At 42.5% G+C, this 23984-nt stretch overlaps 2 protein-coding genes across 5 annotated transcripts in view; one reads left to right on the forward strand and one right to left on the reverse strand.

The window, feature by feature from the left end:
- LOC110499867 (voltage-dependent calcium channel subunit alpha-2/delta-1) overlaps window positions 1-23984 on the reverse strand; it is a 154587-nt gene that overhangs the window by 62148 nt on the left and 68455 nt on the right. The gene's annotated exons all lie outside the window — the stretch shown is intronic.
- On the forward strand, window positions 72-8652 carry LOC110499870 (pyrin-like). Of its 2 annotated transcripts, none has more exons than XM_036944955.1 (2): window positions 72-210; window positions 5248-8652. In XM_036944955.1, the coding sequence occupies exon 2, from the start codon at window positions 5535-5537 to the stop codon at window positions 6138-6140; it is 606 nt and encodes a 201-aa protein (XP_036800850.1). In that variant the 5' UTR covers window positions 72-210; window positions 5248-5534; the 3' UTR covers window positions 6141-8652. The 2 variants fall into 2 exon arrangements, with proteins under 2 accessions (XP_036800850.1, XP_021432605.1); XM_021576930.2 differs by lacking the exon at window positions 72-210 and adding an exon at window positions 3290-4981.

The following is a 23984-nucleotide window of genomic DNA, read 5'->3' on the forward strand; positions in this document are numbered from 1 at the left end:
AACAGTGGATGGGGAAGAAATGTGGATGGGGAGGAGCATTGCACTGCCACTAAGCTGAAATGAAACTGAAGTACACAGTGTATTGTGTACAGTACCAAACTTTCTCCAGCTCTTCAGATATATCTATATCTTTCTCACAGAAAGGACAGAGATATTATCCATAAACAAGCAGGTGAGTAGAGAGATTAACATGGACAGACAAATTGAAAGGTAAGCTTTAGTGTGTTTACTACCTCTTTTACTTTTCTGTTTTTACTGTGTGCAAATCCTTTTTCTTTTTCAACTGTATGTTTAAACTCTTTGTCCCTTGGTTAGGAGACTATTTTCAATGCTATATGGTAACACATTGTATCAAGATTGGCTAGTATCCGCCCAAAACGTAATGTTGGAAACTCTAAAGCTAAAACTACAACTGATTATACAATCTTAGAAAAAAAAGGTGCTAAGTAGAACCATACAGGCTTCTTTGGCTTGTACCCATAAGTTAACTGCCTGTATATGGTTCTACCTAGAACCCTCTAGGAAGGGTTGTACCCCTCAAAAAATGATCAGCTAAAGGTTCTTGCTTGAACTGTCTATGAAGACTTCTACCGTGACCCTTTTTATCTTTGGAGGGTTACGACTAAAACCCTCTATGAACGATTAGAACCCTCCAGCCTTATTAGCCTTTAGAATGTAGTTGAATTTAAAACTAAACCCTCTATGAACGATTACAACCCTCCAGCCTTATTAGCCTTTAAAATGTAGTTGAATTTAAAACTAAACCCTCTATGAACGATTAGAACCCTCCAGCCTTATTAGCCTTTAAAATGTAGTTGAATTTAAAACTAAACCCTCTATGAACGATTAGAACCCTCCAGCCTTATTAGCCTTTAAAATGTAGTTGAATTTAAAACTAAACCCTCTATGAACGATTAGAACCCTCCAGCCTTATTAGCCTTTAAAATGTAGTTGAATTTAAAACTAAACCCTCTATGAACGATTAGAACCCTCCAGCCTTATTAGCCTTTAAAATGTAGTTGAATTTAAAACTAAACCCTCTATGAACGATTAGAACCCTCCAGCCTTATTAGCCTTTAAAATGTAGTTGAATTTAAAACTAAACCCTCTATGAACGATTAGAACCCTCCAAGCCTTATTAGCCTTTAAAATGTAGTTGAATTTAAAACTAAACCCTCTATGAACGATTAGAACCCTCCAGCCTTATTAGCCTTTAAAATGTAGTTGAATTTAAAACTAAACCCTCTATGAACGATTAGAACCCTCCAGCCTTATTAGCCTTTAAAATGTAGTTGAATTTAAAACTAAACCCTCTATGAACGATTAGAACCCTCCAGCCTTATTAGCCTTTAAAATGTAGTTGAATTTAAAACTAAACCCTCTATGAACGATTAGAACCCTCCAGCCTTATTAGCCTTTAAAATGTAGTTGAATTTAAAACTAAACCCTCTATGAACGATTAGAACCCTCCAGCCTTATTAGCCTTTAAAATGTAGTTGAATTTAAAACTAAACCCTCTATGAACGATTAGAACCCTCCAGCCTTATTAGCCTTTAAAATGTAGTTGAATTTAAAACTAAACCCTCTATGAACGATTAGAACCCTCCAGCCTTATTAGCCTTTAAAATGTAGTTGAATTTAAAACTAAACCCTCTATGAACGATTAGAACCCTCCAGCCTTATTAGCCTTTAGAATGTAGTTGAATTTAAAACTAAACCCTCTATGAACGATTAGAACCCTCCAGCCTTATTAGCCTTTAAAATGTAGTTGAATTTAAAACTAAACCCTCTATGAACGATTAGAACCCTCCAGCCTTATTAGCCTTTAAAATGTAGTTGAATTTAAAACTAAACCCTCTATGAACGATTAGAACCCTCCAGCCTTATTAGCCTTTAGAATGTAGTTGAATTTAAAACTAAACCCTCTATGAACGATTAGAACCCTCCAGCCTTATTAGCCTTTAAAATGTAGTTGAATTTAAAACTAAACCCTCTATGAACGATTAGAACCCTCCAGCCTTATTAGCCTTTAGAATGTAGTTGAATTTAAAACTAAACCCTCTATGAACGATTAGAACCCTCCAGCCTTATTAGCCTTTAAAATGTAGTTGAATTTAAAACTAAACCCTCTATGAACGATTAGAACCCTCCAGCCTTATTAGCCTTTAAAATGTAGTTGAATTTAAAACTAAACCCTCTATGAACGATTAGAACCCTCCAGCCTTATTAGCCTTTAAAATGTAGTTGAATTTAAAACTAAACCCTCTATGAACGATTAGAACCCTCCAGCCTTATTAGCCTTTAAAATGTAGTTGAATTTAAAACTAAACCCTCTATGAACGATTAGAACCCTCCAGCCTTATTAGCCTTTAAAATGTAGTTGAATTTAAAACTAAACCCTCTATGAACGATTAGAACCCTCCAGCCTTATTAGCCTTTAAAATGTAGTTGAATTTAAAACTAAACCCTCTATGAACGATTAGAACCCTCCAGCCTTATTAGCCTTTAAAATGTAGTTGAATTTAAAACTAAACCCTCTATGAACGATTAGAACCCTCCAGCCTTATTAGCCTTTAAAATGTAGTTGAATTTAAAACTAAACCCTCTATGAACGATTAGAACCCTCCAGCCTTATTAGCCTTTAAAATGTAGTTGAATTTAAAACTAAACCCTCTATGAACGATTAGAACCCTCCAGCCTTATTAGCCTTTAAAATGTAGTTGAATTTTCTTTTTTTAATGATTGAACCTTTATTTAACTCTGCAATTCAGTTAAGAACCAATTCTTATTTACAATGACGGCCTACACTGGCCAAACCCGGACAACGCTGGGCCAATTGTGAGTCGCCCTACGGGACTCCCAATCTAGGCCGGTTGTGATACAGCCTGGATTCGACCCAGGGTGTCTTTAGTTACACCTCTAACACTGAAATGCTGTGCCTTAGACCACTGCGCCACTCGGGAGCCAATACGAGACATAACATATACAATAAGGCCTTTCATTGAGGCCCTAGTTATACCCTAACACAGTGGTGTTAGGAATATCCTGGTTTACAGGCCACATCAGGCCTGCAAGTCCCATTATGCCGGTGATTGAGAAGAAGCAGAAAGCAGCAGAGAGGCAGACTGAAGAACACATTCAAGAGCTGGAGCAGGAAATCACTGAGCTAAAGAGGAGAAGCACTGACCTGGAGCAGGTCTCACACACTGAGGATCACCTCCATCTAGTCCAGAGCTTTCCATCCTTATGCACCCCTCCACCCACCAAGGACTGGTCTGAGATCAGTGTTCACAGTGATCTCTGTGTGATGAGTTTGAGGAGAGCGGTGTGTCAGTTGGGGGAGACACTGAATAAAGAGATTGAGAAGCTGCCTGAAACAAACTGAAGAGGATTCAGCAGTATGCAGTGGATGTGTCTCTGGACCCTGATACAGCACAAAGTGAACTCATCCTATCTGAGGATCGGAAAGAAGTAACATATGGAGACACACGACAGAATCTCCCTAATAACCTAAAGAGGTTTGATCCTGTCCTTATTGTCTTGGGAAAGGAGGGATTCTATAAGAGAGTCTATAAACAGGAAAGGGAATATCACACTGTCCCCTGATAGTGGATGCTGGGCTGTGGTCCTGACCGATAGAAGTAAGTACGCAGCTTGATCCCCCATCTTTACCCCCCTTTCCCTTAGAGAGAAGCCCCAGAAGGTGGGTGTGTTTGTGGATTATGAGGAGGGGCTGGTCTCCTTTTATGATGTGGAGGCCAGGTCTCATATCTACTCCTTCACTGGCTGCACCTTTTTTTTAAAAAAGGGGGGGTTCTTCTTAGGACACTCTGAATGGTTCAACCAGCCTTATTAGTCTTTAAAATGTAATTATTTATGACAATGCATTGCATGTATCATAAGGCCTTTGTCTGAGGGCCTAGTTATGCCATTACACATTGGTGTTAGGAATCTCCTGGTTTACAGGCCACTTCAGGCCTGATAGTCACATTATGCAGTATTACAGTAAAACAAACAATTCTGAAAATCTTCCTGCAATAGAGCATGCTGGGAAATATTATATATGGTTCTATGTAGAACGCTTCTTGCTTTCCAAAGAATCCGTTTTGTCTTCCAAAGAATCATCAAAGAACCATTGTCTTCCAAAAAGGGTTCTTCAGATCAAAAGAGTTCTTGGTAGAACCCTATCCCTCCGTAAAGAACCTTTTAGGAATCCTTTTTTCTAAGAGTGTAGGTATTATGCACACTGTATATCTCTGTTGATCCTCATTAGCTGTAATGAACACTGAGTAACATTGAGGATTTTTCAAATCCAGTTGAAAGGGATAGAATTGGTATTTGGTCAGGTACAGTCCCAGAGCTTTAGAATAGTGATGGCTATTTATGACATCAGTTTGGAATAGTAGACTAATGTAACTGTGGGGAAATATATGTGATATTGGGTTGTGTGTAATGAATGGTTTGTTTCTGACTCATCATTGTATATAATTCTAAAAAAAAAAAAAAATACAAAAAAATAAATGTACATGTACCTTGTCCGTCTGCCTTTCTGAACTGATAATAACATAACACTCATTGTGAAGATAAAGGCAAAGAATTAGTGAGTGAATGATGAAAATGATGAAGAGAAACATGACAGTGGACAGTCACCTTAACTTAAATAATGTTTTATTGGCTTAAATCTAAATAAAATATCTATGCTATAAAATTTCTAACCTACAGGCAATGGAAAACTGGCATCTGAGAGAGTTTAGTCATGTAAGGAGTTAACTGTTCCAGGAAGAGGGAAGGACCATTTCAACATCACTTTGCTGAAGTGGATTGGGAGGAGCATTACAATGTCACTTTCCTGAAATGAAACTTCAGTATACAGTGTATTGAGTACGGAATAAACTCTCCCCAGCTCTTCAGAAATATCTATTAAATACACAGTCTACTATCTCACAGAAAATACAAAGATATTACCCACAAACGCATGCAGGTGAGTAGAGAGATTAACATGGACAGATAAATTAAGATTAAGTTCAACCATGTTTGATGTGAGTAAATAATTTTTATTTTCCAACAGTATATTAAAACTCTTTATTCTTTAGTTGAAGTACTATTTTCTATGTTATATGGTAACAGGTCTAAAATGGCTAGTATCTCTCCATAACACAATGTTGGAAACTCGAAAGCTTAAACTACAATTTAGTTGACTGATTCTAGATGGGGTTTTTACGGTTTGATTTTTCATTCTCTGTCTAGATATGGTCACCTCCAGTAGTCTCCTGTATGAAGAGCAATTCCTGTGCTCTATCTGTCTGGATGTACTGTAGTCACCGAGGAAGGCTGAAGAACTCATTAAAGAGCTGGAGCAGGAAACCACTGAGCTAAAGAGAAGAAGCACTGAGCTGGAGCAGCTCTCACACACTGAGGATGATCTAAACCTCCTCCAGAGCTTCCCATCCCTGTGCAGCCCTCCACTCACCAAGGACAGTGATCTGTGTGTGGGGATTGTGAGGAGAGCCGTGTGTCAGCTAGAAGAGACAGTCATGAGTGAGATGAAGAGGTTGTTTGATGATGAGCTGAAGAGGATTCAGCAGTATGCAGTGGATGTTATTCTGGACCCTGATACAGCAAGCCCCTGGCTCATTCTGTCTAAGAATGGGAAAGAAGTGAGAACTGGAGAAAAAAAACAGAAGCTCCCTGATAACCCAAAGAGGTTTGATTCTGCCGTTAATGTCTTGGGAAAGAAAGGCTTCTCCTCAGGGAGATTCTACTATGAGGTAACTGTTACAGGGAAGACTGAGTGGAATTTAGGAGTGGCCAGAGAGTCTATCAACAGAAAGGGGACTGTCGCATTAAGCCCTGATAATGGACGCTGGGCAGTGATCCTGAGGGATGGGAGTAAGTACATAGCTTGTGCCCCGACCCGTGTCCACCTCTGCATGAGAGAGAAGCCCCAGAAGGTGGGGGTGTTTGTGGATTATGAGGAGGGTCAGGTCTCATTTTATGATGTGGAGGCCAGGTCTCATATCTACTCTTTCACTGGCTACACCTTCACTGAGAAACTATATCCATACTTCAGCCCTTTGCTCAATGATGGTGGTAAAAACTCTACTCCTCTAATCATCTCTCCTGTCAATCACACAGACTGAGTTTGAACCTGAAATTGACCTGAAACTGACCTGTAAAATTAGTACCTCAATTAGAGTTCAGTCTTTCATAAAACACCAGGGACAATATTTCACTGTAGTTCATTACCTGATGTTTGTTATTATTATTTGACTTCTAAAAGAACAATCCTTTATCTGATCTTAACAAAGCACTGGGCCAGCCACTCTTCAATATCACCTGGGCCAACACCTTCCCACTAATGAGATGACAAACCAGCACAGGTGTAACACATACTGAGTAACGAGGGGACACCAATCAGTGCACCCCACGCGCTAACGTCCAACCTCTAAATATAAATGGAAAAACCAAAACCTATATATAACACTGTCAGTCTGTTAGACATGATGAGTGCAGAAAGCAGCAGCAATGTAACAGTTGACCTGTATTACCAATATCTCAGACTCACAACAAGGTATGACTTCATATCTGGGAGAGAGAATTCAGAGGTTTTTCTGATTATTGTCCCACATGATGAAATCGGGGAGGGGACTTTGGCTCTGTCTCTGTCTGATAGCACGTTTGTATGTTTGTCACACGTGATATCTCAGACTGAGATATCAGACTGTTTTTGATGAAACTTGGTTGTATGATGTGTTTTGCTGTAGAGATCTGGCATTTTCTAAATGACACAGACTGGCCAGGTGGAGGCACTATAACAAGCAATTGAAAATGCACATTTTGAAAGGTCACGCCCCTCACCCAGTTTGTCCAATAGTCATGAAATTCAGGACATCAGTCCTCCTCTTCAGAAGGAACAAATTTTCAGCAGGGATCCATAAGGTCCACCACGATGGATATTCCACCATTTAGAATTTGGTGAAAAACACTTCAAACGCTTCTCCTCTGGCACTGAATGATCGATCAGCAAGAAACTTGATGGACAAACGTCTCTCAACGCAATATATTGCAGACTAGTACCTAAAACAACATGGCCGTAATGGCCAATAAACTTTCATGTGGTCCGAAACGCAAATCAGTCACAGATATTTCTATTGTAACAAATTTGGTACACATGTTGAAAACACTGTCAACAAGACCCAACATATGCAAGAACATTCATATCGACCACAAGGTGGCACTATAACTGGCACAGGTAATATCAGCATAGTCTCGTTTGAATTTGCCGGGGGAAGGGGGGGTATCATTGAGGGGGACGAAATGTTTAATGCTGCATTGTTTTAATTCTGATAATATCAGCACTATCTGTTTGTTTTACTTAGATTTATACAATGCATATACTCTGTTGATCCTCAATAGCTTTAATGGTCACTGAGTAACATTCAGGATGTCTGGATAAATACATTCAGTTGAATAGTGATACACTTGGTATTCAGTCTAGCACAGCACCAGAGCTTTAGAATAGTGATACACTGGGTATTCAGTCTAGCACAGCACCAGAGCTTTAGAATAGTGATACACTTGGTATTCAGTCTAGCACAGCACCAGAGCTTTAGAATAGTGTTACACTTGGTATTCAGTCTAGCACAGCACCAGAGCTTTAGAATAGTGATACACTTGGTATTCAGTCTAGCACAGCACCAGAGCTTTAGAATAGTGATACACTTGGTATTCAGTCTAGCACAGCACCAGAGCTTTAGAATAGTGATACACTTGGTATTCAGTCTAGCACAGCACCAGAGCTTTAGAATAGTGATACACTTGGTATTCAGTCTAGCACAGCACCAGAGCTTTAGAATAGTGATACACTTGGTATTCAGTCTAGCACAGCACCAGAGCTTTAGAATAGTGATACACTTGGTATTCAGTCTAGCACAGCACCAGAGCTTTAGAATAGTGATACACTTGGTATTCAGTCTAGCACAGCACCAGAGCTTTAGAATAGTGATACACTTGGTATTCAGTCTAGCACAGCACCAGAGCTTTAGAATAGTGATACACTTGGTATTCAGTCTAGCACAGCACCAGAGCTTTAGAATGGTGATACACTTGGTATTCAGTCTAGCACAGCACCCGAGCTTTAGAATAGTGATACACTTGGTATTCAGTCTAGCACAGCACCCGAGCTTTAGAATGGTGATACACTTGGTATTCAGTCTAGCACAGCACCAGAGCTTTAGAATAGTGATACACTTGGTATTCAGTCTAGCACAGCACCAGAGCTTTAGAATAGTGTTACACTTGGTATTCAGTCTAGCACAGCACCCGAGCTTTAGAATAGTGATACACTTGGTATTCAGTCTAGCACAGCACCCGAGCTTTAGAATAGTGATACACTTGGTATTCAGTCTAGCACAGCACCAGAGCTTTAGAATAGTGTTACACTTGGTATTCAGTCTAGCACAGCACCCGAGCTTTAGAATAGTGATACACTTGGTATTCAGTCTAGCACAGCACCCGAGCTTTAGAATAGTGATACACTTGGTATTCAGTCTAGCACAGCACCAGAGCTTTAGAATGGTGATACACTTGGTATTCAGTCTAGCACAGCACCAGAGCTTTAGAATAGTGATACACTTGGTATTCAGTCTAGCACAGCACCAGAGCTTTAGAATAGTGTTACACTTGGTATTCAGTCTAGCACAGCACCCGAGCTTTAGAATAGTGTTACACTTGGTATTCAGTCTAGCACAGCACCCGAGCTTTAGAATAGTGATACACTTGGTATTCAGTCTAGCACAGCACCCGAGCTTTAGAATAGTGATACACTTGGTATTCAGTCTAGCACAGCACCAGAGCTTTAGAATAGTGATGGGTATTTATGACGGTCTTATTCTATGAAATATGATTGAATTGGATGTCATTTTTTTAGGGGGGTATATTATATGGGGGTGTTTGTAATCGTCTGTTTCTATGGTTTTGATGACTCATTGTCACTGCATTTCAACATCACCTTGTCGAAATAAAACTGAAGTATACAGTGTATTGTGTACGGTACCAAACTCTCTCCAGCTCTTCAGAAATATCTATTCACTACCTATACACTGTGTCCACTTTCTCACAGAAAGGACAGAGATATTATCCACAAACACATGCAGGTGAGTAGAGAGATTAACATGGACAGACAAATTGAAAGGTAAGCTTTAGTGTGTTTACTAACTCTGTTACTTTATCGTGTTTACTGTGTGCAAATCCTTTTTTCTTTTCACCTGTATGTTTAAACTCTTTGTCCCTTGGTTAGGAGACTATTTTCAATGCTATATGGTAACACATTGTATCAAGATTGGCTAGTATCCGCCCAAAACGTAATGTTGGAAACTCTAAAGCTAAAACTACAACTGAATTGACTGATTCGACACTTTAAGAAAAACAGGTGCTAAGAAGAACCATACAGGGTTCTTTGGTTTGTCCCCATTGGGCAACTCTTTTGGTGCCTTTGTAGAAGGTTCTATCTAAAAACCCTTTATGTAGGGTTCTTCAAAGAACCCCCTGTATATGGTTCTACCTAGAAGCCTCTATGAAGGGTTCTACCAAGAACCTTATCAGCCTTTCAAATGAAATTATTTATGACAATACAATACATGTATCTTATATAATGGGTGGGTCTAATCCTGAATGGTGATTGGTTAAAACCGTATTCCAGCTGTTTTCTATTCCATAAGTTACCACAGTCATTTTAACGTCATAGATTTAGCCAATTTACTCTGTTCCATCTGTTCCATCTGAATCCACCGTCTCATCAACCCAGCCATGCCATCTGTAAACTTGATCTCCACTATTAAAAGCATCTACAACAGTAGAGATTTGAATAAAATTTAGTCGGTCTCTCCGACATTTGCAACACTGTTTCAATATTCAAATTCATTCTCCAGCTGTCCCATAGCAGCAAACGTGTCGGGAGTCAGGAGTCGGGATGAGACAGACAGGCAGGCAGCTTTTCTCAGTCAGTCGAAATCATGAATCAGCTGGCATAATTTTCTTGATATATACAAAGAACTATCAATAGAAAACAGGTAAAACGAAACAAAGTGCAGCTAGTTTGCAGTCTTTCCAGCTTCAGTTTGAAGTGATTCTGCTAGCTGTGTTGTTGGCTAGGTCCTCTGAACACCAGAGTCCTGAGGAGATCACATTTTCTATGCCAGGTGAAATCGCGCATCATTAGCTCATTGTTATGGATGTATCCAAATAAATGTCACTAGAAAACAGCTTAAACAAATGCTAATGCAGCTACTTTGTTGTTATTCTGTCTGCACTGTTTGACGTGACTAAGTTATCCATAGTTGTCTAGCTAGCAAGCAAGGGATGAGAACGTTGCCAGAAAGCATGGCAATAGAACATTTAGAACGAACGACTGGGTCGTTCTAAATTCTCTGGCAACCAAACCGATAGACCAGCCGGCTTGGGTAGCAACCCTAGATTTGTGTTGGGACTATATCTTGTGGAAGGATGAATAGTATGACTAAATTAATTAAAACGTTAAATGAAAATATGTAAATCGTTATTTGAATATTTTGGTAACCCTTTGTATAAAAGTGATAAAACCCTCAAAGCCGGTGTTTGTCTAGGGCCTAACAACACCCATGCCATTATATCCTCCAGAACACGGGCTTCTTGTGCATTATCACTTAAATAACCTCGATCATCTAAACTGGAACAACCAAAATTACTAACAGATTGGATTAGTTTAGAAAACTAATCTCTGTGTATCATAAAATGTATTAACCAATAAATGTACAGATATTACAGTAAAATAAACAATTCTAAAAATATCTCTGCAATAGAGCATGCTGTGAAATATTATATACGATTCTATGTAGAACCCTGTTTCTAAAACTGTTTGAATGATGTCTGTGAGTATAACAAAACTCATATGGCAGGCAAAAACCTGAGAAGAAATCCAAACAGGAAGTGAGAAATCTGAGGTTGGTCGAATTTCAACCCAGTCCCTATTGAATTCACAGTGGGATATGGATGAGGTTGCACTTCCTATGGCTTCCACTAGATGTCAACCATCTTTAGAAACTGGTTTGAGGATTCTACTATAAAGGAGTGGCTAAATGATGGACTTTATGGAACAAATCAGTCATTTATTGTCGAACTGGGATTCCTGGGAGTGCCATCATCAAAGGTAAGTGAATATTTATAGTGATATTTCTAACTTCTGTTGACTCCAAAATGGCGGATATTTCATTGGCTGGATTGGGCTCTGAGCGCCGTTCTCAGATTATGCTTTTTCCGTAAAGTTTTTTTGAAATCTGACACAGCGGTTTCATTAAGGAGAAGTCTATCTTTAATTCTGTGAATGCCACTTGTATCTTTTATCAATGTTTACTATGAGTATTTCTGCAAAATCCCCGGATGTTTTGGAATCAAAACATTACTGCACGTAACGCGCCAATGTAAACTGAGATTTTTGGATATAAATATGCACATTATCGAACAAAACATACATGTATTGTGTAACATGATGTCCTATGAGTGTCATCTGATGACGATCATCAAAGGTTAGTGATTCATTTTATCTATATTTCTGCTTTTTGTGACTCCTATCTTTGTCTGGAAAAATGGCTGTGTGTTGTTTTGACTTGACTATGACCTAACATAATCAAATGTTGTGCTTTCGCTGTAAAGCATTTTTGAAATTGGACACGATGGGTAGATTAACGAGATGCTATGTGTGAAAGTTACATATTTCTAAAAAATATTTTAGAACTTCGTGCGCTGCCTTTTCAGCGGAATGTTGTCGAGGGGTTCCGCTAGTGGAACGCCTGCCCTAGAAAGGTTAACACTTCAGGCAGCTGGTCTGCCTGAAGGACACGGCTTCGGATGTCGCCTTGGCCGGCAGCCTTGCGACAGTTAACACGCTTAAATGTCTTACTCACATCAGCCACGGAGAACGAGAGCTCACAGTCCTGATGAGTGCTGTTGGCCCACGTCGGTGGCTATGCGTTTTGCTCAAACAGGGCGAAGAAGGTGTTTATCTTGAGATTGTCTGCAGTCCCTGTCACATATGTCTCATGTCTGAGCCGTTAAATTGGGACTCCACTTTGTCCCTGTACTGTTGTTTTGCCTCTTTGATTGCCTTACGGAGGGCATAGCTGTTCTGTTTGTACATGTCCATGTTCCCAGTCGCCTTGCCGTGGTGGTCTGCTCTTTCAGTTTTGCCATCTATCGTGGTTTTTGGTTTGGATAAGTTCTAATCATCACAGTGGGAACAGCATCCTCTATGTACTTCCTGATGAACTTAGTCACCTAGTCAGTGTATACGTCAATATTGTTCTGAGGCAATGCAGAACATTTCCTAGTCTTGAAGCATAGATTCCGATTGGTCAGACCAACGTTCAAGAGTCGTTACCATGGGTACTTCCTGTTTAAGTTTCTACCTATAGGAGGGGAGGCATGACCTGATTTGCCAAAAGGGAGGGCGAGGGAGGGCCTTGTCAAAGGGGGAGAGCTCGATCCGCGAGTAGCACAGGAGATGTGCTATTGTGCGTTGGTAGTGTTTTCCTCAGATTTCATTTATTATAGTCCCCTGCCACAATAAATTGGGCCTGAGGATATGCGTAGTTCCTATAGAGCCGTCGGAGGGTCGGCTTCGGGGGGAAATACATGGTCGTGACAATGACAGAAGAAGATTATCTCAGGATGTAATGCGATCGGCATTTGATGGTGAGGTATTCCAGATCGGGAGAACAAATGGACTTGAGTTCCTGTACTTTACCACAATCACACCATGAGTAGTTAACCACAAAACATACACCTCCACTTTTCTTTCTTCCTGTCTGTGCGATGGACGGAGAACTCCGCTGGCTGAATCCCCATCCCTCAGCTTTATAACATACCAAGTGGCGGGGCTGCAGACTGGGGCTGACACTTTTTGTCTTTACAGAATAAAACAATGGAAGACACAAATAAAAGGGCCAAAACTAATAGGACTCCACTGATTAAATCACATTTAGTGACATAAAGAGCAAGTCGGAAAATGGATGTTGGAACCGTTAATGTAACTCTGGGGGAAGAGTTGTCACATCAGAGAACTACTGGAACACTGATTGCTGAGTTAGTAGTCACACACAGTAGTCACACACACACACACACACACACACTGTTGCATTTCAACTTTAGATCACCAGTTAGTGTGATAAATGTGATAAAAATAGATTTGCAATGGGAAGTAATAGCTGGTTTGTTCATTTTCATGTTGTCATTGTTTACAGACGGCTCGATGCGGAAGCTCTAGGAACAATACTTACGACTCCACGTGTTGAATGTGTACTTCGCTATAAAATAAGTGTTTAAAACACATTTTTAACCAGGGTCTCCCATTTTGCTGCCTGTGGGCTGCCATTCTAATCCATTCTAGACCACACAGTCGTGCGAGAGCTACAACGCAATCTCCCACTTCTACTGGCGAAAATGGTGATGCTATGTTTTCATATATTTTCTTGATTTTTGAGTTTGATAGAACATATTGGAAGATTTTTGGTCCTATAGTCACGGTTCGCCACTGGAGACACACACACACGTACACAGCCAAAGATGACACCTATATCATTGATTTTCTAGGGTTAGAGGTTAAACTGTGGTGATAAGGAGGGCGTCAACTACAAGACCACCTAATGGCTACATAGATAACAGCACAGTAATACACAGCACATCTATTTAACCATAGTTGACAATGACAAGTATCCAATAGCAGCAGTCTATTGCTAAAACGGATTCAGTGACTCAGATCTGGAGAAAAAACTACAAAGAAAAATAACTAAAACATTAAAATAGCCAATTGTTCTCTTCCCTGGTAGGATTACTTTAATAAAATGAGTTTACAATAATCATGCTGTTTTACTGAGGGAGAGAGAGCACACTGACTCTAAAATGAGAACTGTAGAGAGAGAGACTACCAAGAGGGAGGGAGGGAGGGAGGGAGAGGGAGACGTCCGAAAGGGAGGGAGAGAGAGACCGGAGAGAGAGAAAGAGAGAGACAACCGGAGAGAGAGAAAGAGAGAGACAACCGGAGAGAGAGAAAGAGAGAGACAACCGGAGAGAGAGAAAGAGAGAGACAACCGGAGAGAGAGAAAGAGAGAGACAACCGGAGAGAGAGAAAGAGAGAGACAACCGGAGAGAGAGAAAGAGCGAGACAACCGGAGAGAGAGAAAGAGAGAGACAACCGGAGAGAGAGAAAGTGAGAGAACTGGAGAGAGAACTGGAGAGAGAGAAAGAGAGAACTGGAGAGAGAGAAAGAGAGACAACGGGAGAGAGAGAAAGAGAGAGACAACCGGAGAGAGAGAAAGTGAGAGAACTGGAGAGAGAACTGGAGAGAGAGAAAGAGAGAACTGGAGAGAGAGAAAGAGAGACAACGGGAGAGAGAGAAAGAGAGACAACTGAAGAGAGAACTGGAGAGAGAGAAAGAGACAACTGGAGAGAGAGAAAGAGAGAGAACTGGAGAGAGAGAAAGAGAGAGAACTGGAGAGAGAGAAAGAGAGAACTGGAGAAAGAGAAAGAGACAACTAGAGAGAGAGAAGAGAGAACTGGAGAGAGAGAAAGAGACAACTGGAGAGAGAGAGAAAGAGAGAGAACTGGAGAGAGAGAAAGAGAGAACTGGAGAGAGAGAAAGAGACAACTAGAGAGAGAGAAGAGAGAACTGGAGAGAGAGAAAGAGAGACAACTGGAGAGAGAGAAAAAGAGACAACGGGAGAGAGAGAAAGAGAGACAACGGGAGAGAGAGAAAGAGAGACAAGGGGAGAGAGAGAAAGAGAGACAACTGGAGAGAGAGAAAGAGACAACTGGAGAGAGAGAAAGAGAGAACTGGAGAGAGAGAGAGACAACTGGAGAGAGAGAGAGAGACAACTGGAGAGAGAGAGAGAGAGAGAGAGAGACAACAGGAAAGAGAGAAAGAGAGAAAGACAACAGATACAAAGAGAGCCAGAGAGATAAACGCTGATTTTTTTTATAGTAGCTAGTAATGCTATTTGGCTAATACACCCTGTATCTAATTAGGTTGAGAAATGCAGTGTTTTCCCCAAAAGAGTGGCACAGGGATGGCAGCATGTCAAGCTGATGTTGCCCATGATTCACAGCCCAAAGCAGCAGCAAACCAACATAGCTACGCTCAGAGAGGAGGGGGAGGGAGAGTGGGGGAGGGAAGAGAAAGGGAAGAGGGGTGCTAGTGGGGGGAGGGAGAGAGGTGGGGAGAGAGAGATTTGGGGCGAGAAAGAGGTGGGGGGAGGGAGAGAGAGAGAGGAGAATGTGAAAAAAAGAGGGGAGAGAGGACAAAAAAAGAGATGGGGTAATGCTGCTGCCTCATAGTATAGGTGAGAGAGAGAGAACGAGAATGGACGAATGAGAGAGGAAGGGAAAAAGATGAGAAAGGCTCAATAACAACCCACTTCATCTATACAGCAAATGGGCCACATGTCAGATCTCATGGAGTCAACACTAGCACAGCTGTGTGATCTACCAGTGCTGTGAAATATACACACTGATGCAGCTGACACACCATGCACTGTACCAACACAGACACAGAGGACATAGTGCTTTGAACATGGTAGTTACATGGAGATTATAGAACATAAAACCATGTGGAGAGATGGGAAAGAGACAGAGAGAGACAGAGAAAGAGAGAGTGTGAGCATGAAGAGAGGAAGAGAGAGAGAGAGACAGGGAGAAAGAGCGAGAGAGAGAGTGTGAGGAGAGGAAGAGAGAGAGAGAGAGAGTGAGAGAGAGAGACAGGGAGAAAGAGCGAGAGAGAGAGAGAGAGAGTGCGAGGAGAGAAAGAGAGAGAGAGTGAGAGAGAGAGACAGGGAGAAAGAGCGAGAGAGAGAGAGTGCGAGGAGAGAAAGAGAGAGAGAGAGTGCGAGTGTGAGGAGAGGAAGAGAGAGAGAGAGACAGGGAGAGAGCGAGAGAGAGAGTGAGAGAGAGAGACAGGGAGAAAGAGCGAGAGAGAGGGAGTGCGAGGAGAGAAAGAGAGAGAGAGTGAGAGAGAGAGACAGGGAGAAAGAGCGAGAGAGAGAGTGCGAGGAGAGAAAGAGAGAGAGAGTGAGAGAGAGAGACAGGGAGAAAGAGCGAGAGAGAGAGAGTGCGAGGAGAGAAAGAGAGAGAGAGAGTGCGAGTGTGAGGAGAGGAAGAGAGAGAGAGAGACAGGGAGAGAGCGAGAGAGAGAGTGAGAGAGAGAGACAGGGAGAAAGAGCGAGAGAGAGGGAGTGCGAGGAGAGAAAGAGAGAGAGAGTGAGAGAGAGAGACAGGGAGAAAGAGCGAGAGAGAGAGTGTGAGGAGAGGAAGAGAGAGAGAGAGACAGGGAGAGAGCGAGAGAGAGAGTGCGAGGAGAGAAAGAGAGAGAGAGAGTGCGAGTGTGAGGAGAGGAAGAGAGAAGGATAGGAAGACAGAAGGAAGAAAAAGAGTAACGGGGAGACAGAAGACAGAGTTAGGCCGGGGACCATTGATCAGCCTCAACAGCCACATCAGGGGTGGGGCCTAGAGCCCTAATGAAACCCAAACACCTAGAACAAATCAAAGCTTCGTGTAAACAAATCCATCTCCACGGCAATGTGTCTGTCACCCCAGCGATGGTCGAGGTCGCCGTGATGGAGACAGAGGAGTGGGACGGATCACCACGGTAACACAAACCCTGGTCAGGTCTAGTTTCGGGGAAGTGTGTGTTTTGTGTGTGTATGTGTGTGTGTGTGTGTCTACCCATGTCTATGTCTATGTGTGTGTGCATTTGTGTGTGTCTGCATGCTTGTGTGTGTGTGGCAGAGTGGTGTTAAATCACTAATGGCCGCCACGCATCCCAATCGACCAGGGTCACAGCACAACAACAGTGTTGCCGCGGGGACACATCAATCAACCTGGACATTTCGCTTTCTGTCTCTCTCTCAACACAGCCCGGCTACAACAGACAGAGAATAGCCTGGTCATTATCACCAGAAAATAAAGAGCAGAGAACATGAAAGGAGAGGATGAAGGGAATGAGGAGGATGATTAAAAGAGAAGAGATAAAGGATAAAATAGAAAGAGAAGAAGAGGAGCGAACAAGGCATGGGAGAAAGGAAAGAGAACAAGGCATGGGAGAAAGGAAAGAGAACAAGGCATGGGAGAAAGGAAAGAGAACAAGGCATGGGAGAAAGGAAAGAGAACAAGGCATGGGAGAAAGGAAAGAGAACAAGGGATGGGAGAAAGGAAAGAGAACAAGGCATGGGAGAAAGGAAAGAGAACAAGATGAACACTGTCACATTCACCTATAATATCAGTTGAACAGTAACACAACTATGAGAAACTGTGAAAACGTGATCACATCTGAAGTGTTCCAAAAACATGTTGTTTTCACATGTAAAAATGAATGGGAAATCATGTGATTTTCCACACGTGAAATCATGTGTATTTTTCTGTAACAGGTGAATGGAGAGAAACAAGAGGGAGAGGGCATAGGAGGGTCAAGAGAAGAGATGGAGAGGGCATAGGAGGGTCAGGAGGAGAGAGGGAGAGGGCATAGGAGGGTCAAGAGAAGAGATGGAGAGGGCATAGGAGGGTCAGGAGGAGAGAGGGATGAGGGGATCGGACAGACAGACAGAGAGGACGTGAAAACGACCAAGTGGAGGAGAGAAGAGAGTTGACAGAGGAGTTTCCTGAGACTGGAGTGAATGGAGGAGAACAAAAGGATGAACTAATGAAGAGAAATGAGGAGAAGAAGAAACCATCAGAAAACTGGGACTATCACAGAGATGACATGACACAGTCATTCTGTGTCTTGGCCAGCTGCCGTGGTCCTATCAGCACTGTAATTACTCCACTTGGCTGTGATTACAGTATCAGAAAGGGGCTGTGGTGAGAGCCTGCAATCATCCTATCAGAGAGAGCCATTCACTCAACAATACTCACCATTCACTACTACTGCACTCCCTGGGCCCTGTACCAACACTTCCCTCCTTTTCGCCTCATTTCCTTGAGATTTGCAAGCGCATTTGGTTTTTGCTTCAATCTTGCATTGAAGTCAGTGGGATTTTGCCCACTAGTTTAGCCTAAAGCTATTTTCACACAAGAAACAGGTTCTCAAGATGATCAATTCTGTATATTCGCATTGAGCCGTCAGCTGACTATCACATATCACCAATCATCGCAACTCGGGCCTTCCTCGGGCTAGGCGAGAGCCCAAATTTTATCCCAGGCTTCAGGCTCTGCCAAAAGGGTAATATGAGGTTGAGAGTTTTCCAGGAGGTTTGTTACTGAGTGGAGAATTGTGTGTGAGTAGCGGTGTGTGTGTGTGTGTGTGTGTGTGTGTGTGTGTGCATGTCTGCTCTTGCTTGGGCTATTCAATGAATAATTGCAGCTGGAGGGTAAGAGACACCCACACACACACACACACACACACACACAACGGTTAGGGCTTTGGGATTATCAAACACCCCTTTGCCTCGTGTGTGTGTTTGTGCGTGTGTTCACGTGTGTGTGAGAGAATTAATGAGTTATTGTCACAGTCCTATGATTGTGTGGTTCCTCCCTGTGGGATATGTCACACTGTTATTAAAGCTACTTCCTTCACTCTGGGATGTGTTAACACTGTTATTAAAGCTACTTCCTTCACTCTGGGATGTGTTCACACTGTTATTAAAGCTACATCATTCACTCTGGGATATGTCACACTGTTATTAAAGCTACTTCCTTCACTCTGGGATATGTTCACACTGTTATTAAAGCTACGTCCTTCACTCTGGGATATGTCACACTGTTATTAAAGCTACGTCCTTCACTCTGGGATATGTCACACTGTTATTAAAGCTACTTCCTTCACTCTGGGATATGTCACACTGTTATTAAAGCTACTTCCTTCACTCTGGGATGTGTTAACACTGTTATTAAAGCTACTTCCTTCACTCTGGGATATGTCACACTGTTATTAAAGCTACTTCCTTCACTCTGGGATATGTCACACTGTTATTAGGTAGCTTTAATAACAGTGTGACCATGTCCCAGAGTGAAGGAAGTAGCTTTAATAACAGTGTTAACACATCCCAGAGTGAAGGAAGTAGCTTTAATAACAGTGTGACATATCCCAGAGTGAAGGAAGTAGCTTTAATAACAGTGTGACCATGTCCCAGAGTGAATGAAGTAGCTTTAATAACAGTGTTAACACATCCCAGAGTAAATGAAGTAGCTTTAATAACAGTGTTAACACATCCCAGAGTGAATACTATTCATCCCCCTTGGCGTTTTCCCTATTTTGTTCATTACAACCTTTAAATGGATATTTATTTTTGATTTCATGTAATATGAGATATGGAGAGAAGCAGAGGAGGGAGGGAGAGATTTGGAGATAAACAGAGGAGGGAGAGAGAGATAAACAGAAGGGAGAGATATGGAGAGAAAGAAAGTGATAAAGAAATGTGTTCTTCTCAGCTTTACAGACGACAGGCCCAACGTATCGAGCAGAGCAAACGAGAGAAAAAAATCATATTTGTACGCTATGAGCTTTGCCACAGGGACTGTGACATCACCACAGACAGATTACACACACACTTTTGTTTTTGCATACTCATACACACACCCTAATAAACACACACACCCTCAGAGTGTCTGAGCTCGTCTGGGCCAGTGTATGTATGAAGTTGACAGGTGACACACAGGGTTGACGCTAACGGGCATCAGGCGATTCAGAGTTCCACTACACACGCCAATCCTCCTAATGACTGAGAACACACACACACACACACACACACACACACACACACACACACACACACACACACACACACACTTGCATGATGCAAATGCACACACATACACTATTTCAATCTCGTGCACACAAACACTCATTTTCAATCTCAAACCCATACCAATAGGCACGCGCACACACACACACACACATACACGTCCCTATTCCCCACCCACACCAAATCAGCAGGGAGAAAGACTCCAATCAGCAGGCCCCACTGTGGAGGAGTGACAGTCTCTACACCCTGCTATTATTAGACTGAACTGGAGAGCAGAGAGAGAAAGCAGGAAGAGAGGGAGAAAGAAGAAGGATGGGAGAGAGGGAAGAAATGGAGAGAGGGGAGATGGAGAAGAGACAGAGAGAGGGGGGGGGACATGGGGAAAAGACGAAGAGACAGAGGGGGAGATGGAAAAGAGAGAGAGAGAGGAGGAGATGGAGAGAGTGAACAAGCCAAAACAAAGAGAGAAAGGAGAGGAGTGTGAAAGTCAAAGGAGGAAAATATGGGTAAAAAGATACATTAGAATAGAGAATGTGAGAGAAAGAGAGATTGAAAGAGAGCGGGATGGTGGGACACCTCATCAAACCTTGATTCAGCCATCAAACCCACAAGGACACTTGGCTTAGTCTAGACAATGTCCTGTAATCAACTTACCACCCCGCCTATCTACACACACACACACCACCACCCAGCCCACTCTGGTGCCCACACACACACACACACCTCCATGGCAACGCTGACAGCACCAGCCAGCTGAAGTAGCATTGATGTGGCAGCCCATCCTAGGAGAGAGAGAGAGAGGGATAGAGGAATATAGGGAGAGGTAGAGGGATAGAGGAATGTAGGGAGAGGTAGAGGGATAGAGGAATGTAGGGAGAGGTAGAGGGATAGAGGAATGTAGGGAGAGGTAGAGGGATATAGGAATGGAGGGAGAGGTAGAGGGATAGAGGAATGGAGGGAGAGGTAGAGGGATAGAGGAATGTAGGGAGAGGTAGAGGGATAGAGGAATGTAGGGAGAGGAAGAGGGATAGAGGAATGTAGGGAGAGGTAGAGGGATAGAGGCATGTAGGGAGAGGTAGAGGGATAGAGGAATGTAGGGAGAGGTAGAGGGATAGAGGAATGTAGGGAGAGGTAGAGGGATAGAGGAATGTAGGGAGAGGTAGAGGGATAGAGGAATGGAAGGAGAGGTAGAGGGATAGAGGAATGGAGGGAGAGATGAATGTAGGGAGAGGTAGAGGGATAGAGGAATGTAGGGAGAGGTAGAGGGAAAGAGGAATGTAGGGAGAGGTAGAGGGATAGAGGAATGTAGGGAGAGGTAGAGGGATAGAGAAATGTAGGGAGAGGTAGAGGGATAGAGGAATGTAGGGAGAGGTGGCGGGATAGAGGAATGTAGGGAGAGGTAGAGGGATAGAGGAATGTAGGGAGAGGTAGAGGGATAGAGGAATGTAGGGAGAGGTAGAGGGATAGAGGAATGGAGGGAGAGGTAGAGGGATAGAGGAATGTAGGGAGAGGTAGAGGGATAGAGGGATGAGTAACACAGAAGCTCACCGCCATAAACAATCCGATGAAAATACGAAGGGACAGACAGGCTGTGACTGTGGGGTGCGTCGCTAAATCCCCCATTAGCCACTCAGAGCCACAGTGAGAGAAAGATAGAGAGTGAGAAAGTGTGTGCGTGAGTGAAAAGGAGAGAAAGAGAAAGAGAAGGGAGAAGGCGAAAAAAAGAGGGGACAGAAAAAGAGAGAGAATGAGACCACCAGAGTGAGAGGAAAAGAGAGGGATGAATCATTCCTGGACCCACCCCCCCTCCCTAGTGGCATAATGAACATGGACACCTAGTGGCATAATGAACATGGACACCTAGTGGCATAATGAACATGGACACCTAGTGGCATAATGAACATGGACACCTAGTGGCATAATGAACATGGACACCTAGTGGCATAATGAACATGGACACCTAGTGGCATAATGAACATGGACACCTAGTGGCATAATGAACATGGACACCTAGTGGCATAATGAACATGGACACCTAGTGGCATAATGAACATGGACACCTAGTGGCATAATGAACATGGACACCTAGTGGCATAATGAACATGGACACCTAGTGGCATAATGAACATGGACACCTTGTGGCATAACGAACATGGACACCTAGTGGCATAATGAACATGGACACCTAGTGGCATAATGAACATGGACACCTTGTGGCATAATGAACATGGACACCTAGTGGCATAATGAACATGGACACCTAGTGGCATAATGAACATGGACACCTAGTGGCATAATGAACATGGACACCTTGTGGCATAATGAACATGGACACCTAGTGGCATAATGAACATGGACACCTAGTGGCATAATGAACATGGACACCTAGTGGCATAATGAACATGGACACCTAGTGGCATAATGAACATGGACACCTAGTGGCATAATGAACATGGACACCTAGTGGCATAATGAACATGGACACCTAGTGGCATAATGAACATGGACACCTAGTGGCATAATGAACATGGACACCTTGTGGCATAACGAACATGGACACCTAGTGGCATAATGAACATGGACACCTAGTGGCATAATGAACATGGACACCTTGTGGCATAATGAACATGGACACCTAGTGGCATAATGAACATGGACACCTAGTGGCATAATGAACATGGACACCTAGTGGCATAATGAACATGGACACCTTGTGGCATAACGAACATGGACACCTAGTGGCATAATGAACATGGACACCTAGTGGCATTACGAACATGGACACCTAGTGGCATAATGAACATGGACACCTAGTGGCATAATGAACATGGACATCTAGTGGCATAATGAACATGGACATCTAGTGGCATAATAAACATGGACACCTTGTGGCATAATGAACATGGACACCTTGTGGCATAATGAACATGGACACCTTGTGGCATAATGAACATGGACACCTAGTGGCATAACGAACATAGACACCTAGTGGCATAATGAACATGGACACCTTGTGGCATAACGAACATGGACACCTTGTGGCATAATGAACATGGACACCTAGTGGCATAATGAACATGGACACCTAGTGGCATAATGAACATGGACACCTAGTGGCATAATGAACATGGACACCTTGTGGCATAACGAACATGGACACCTTGAGGCATAATGAACATGGACACCTAGTGGCATAATGAACATGGACACCTTGTGGCATAATGAACATGGACACCTTGTGGCATAACGAACATGGACACCTTGTGGCATAATGAACATGGACATCTAGTGGCATAATGAACATGGACACCTAGTGGCATAATGAACATGGACACCTAGTGGCATAACGAACATAGACACCTCCGAGGCCTAAGCAAAAAAGCAAGAATGTGGTGCACGCCCACGCCACCACCAAAATGAAACAGTGAGATAGGAGAGAGGAAGGGACGACACCATTTAGATGGAACTAGACGGTGACAATACTACGGGCCGATTACCAGCACAAAATGTCATCACTGAGATAGCAGGCTGTACATCTCAAGCAAAAAACAACATCAGCAATACACTCACCAGCTTCTGTTGTTTATGTGACACGGACATGCTACAGCATTCAGGGACTGTATCGTGGCTAAGGTGCACACGGAGCAAGGAGACACTGCCTGGAATCTGTATGTTGATGAGCTGGAAGTGTTCATTTCAATCCTGTATCTCCGTGGAGCATTCGGTGGAAAGAGTGTGTGTATGGAGAGCTTCTGGTGAGATACTTTTCTTTGGAGAAACCATGTCATGGGATAGCTTCCGAGAGATCATGCTTTACCTCCATTTTGATGAAACAGAAATTCGCCATGGTATCCAACGTATAAATACCTGAATATTTTTTACTGCTGTCATATCGACACTTATATTCATTATAATGCCATTATTGCTTTTTGCTGATTTTCACTGTTTCTCAAGCACACTTGTCACTTATAATGATGTTTAGGATACTGCTGTTTCTATCATTTGACCTCGTGTCTTACTGTTCATGCGTCTTGGTGAATGTGGTATTGTGGGGTATTGTTTTTGTCGTCATAAAAAGAAGCTGTTACCGTGTTCCAACACAAATGCCTTCTGTTTCATAATTGTATCAAAGGTATTCCATTAATAAAATGCATTGAACATTTTTATGTTATGTTTTTACATATAGCCTAGTCACAAACTAATGAAATAAAAAGTACCTTAGAC

Source organism: Oncorhynchus mykiss, chromosome 15, assembly GCF_013265735.2.
Source record: "Oncorhynchus mykiss isolate Arlee chromosome 15, USDA_OmykA_1.1, whole genome shotgun sequence".
Classification (NCBI taxonomy): Eukaryota; Metazoa; Chordata; class Actinopteri; order Salmoniformes; family Salmonidae; genus Oncorhynchus; species Oncorhynchus mykiss.

Coding starts and splice junctions, on each gene's coding strand:
- LOC110499870 (XM_036944955.1), top strand. CDS start 5,535: ATGAGTGAGATGAAGAGGTTGTTTGATGATGAGCTGAAGAGGATTCAG.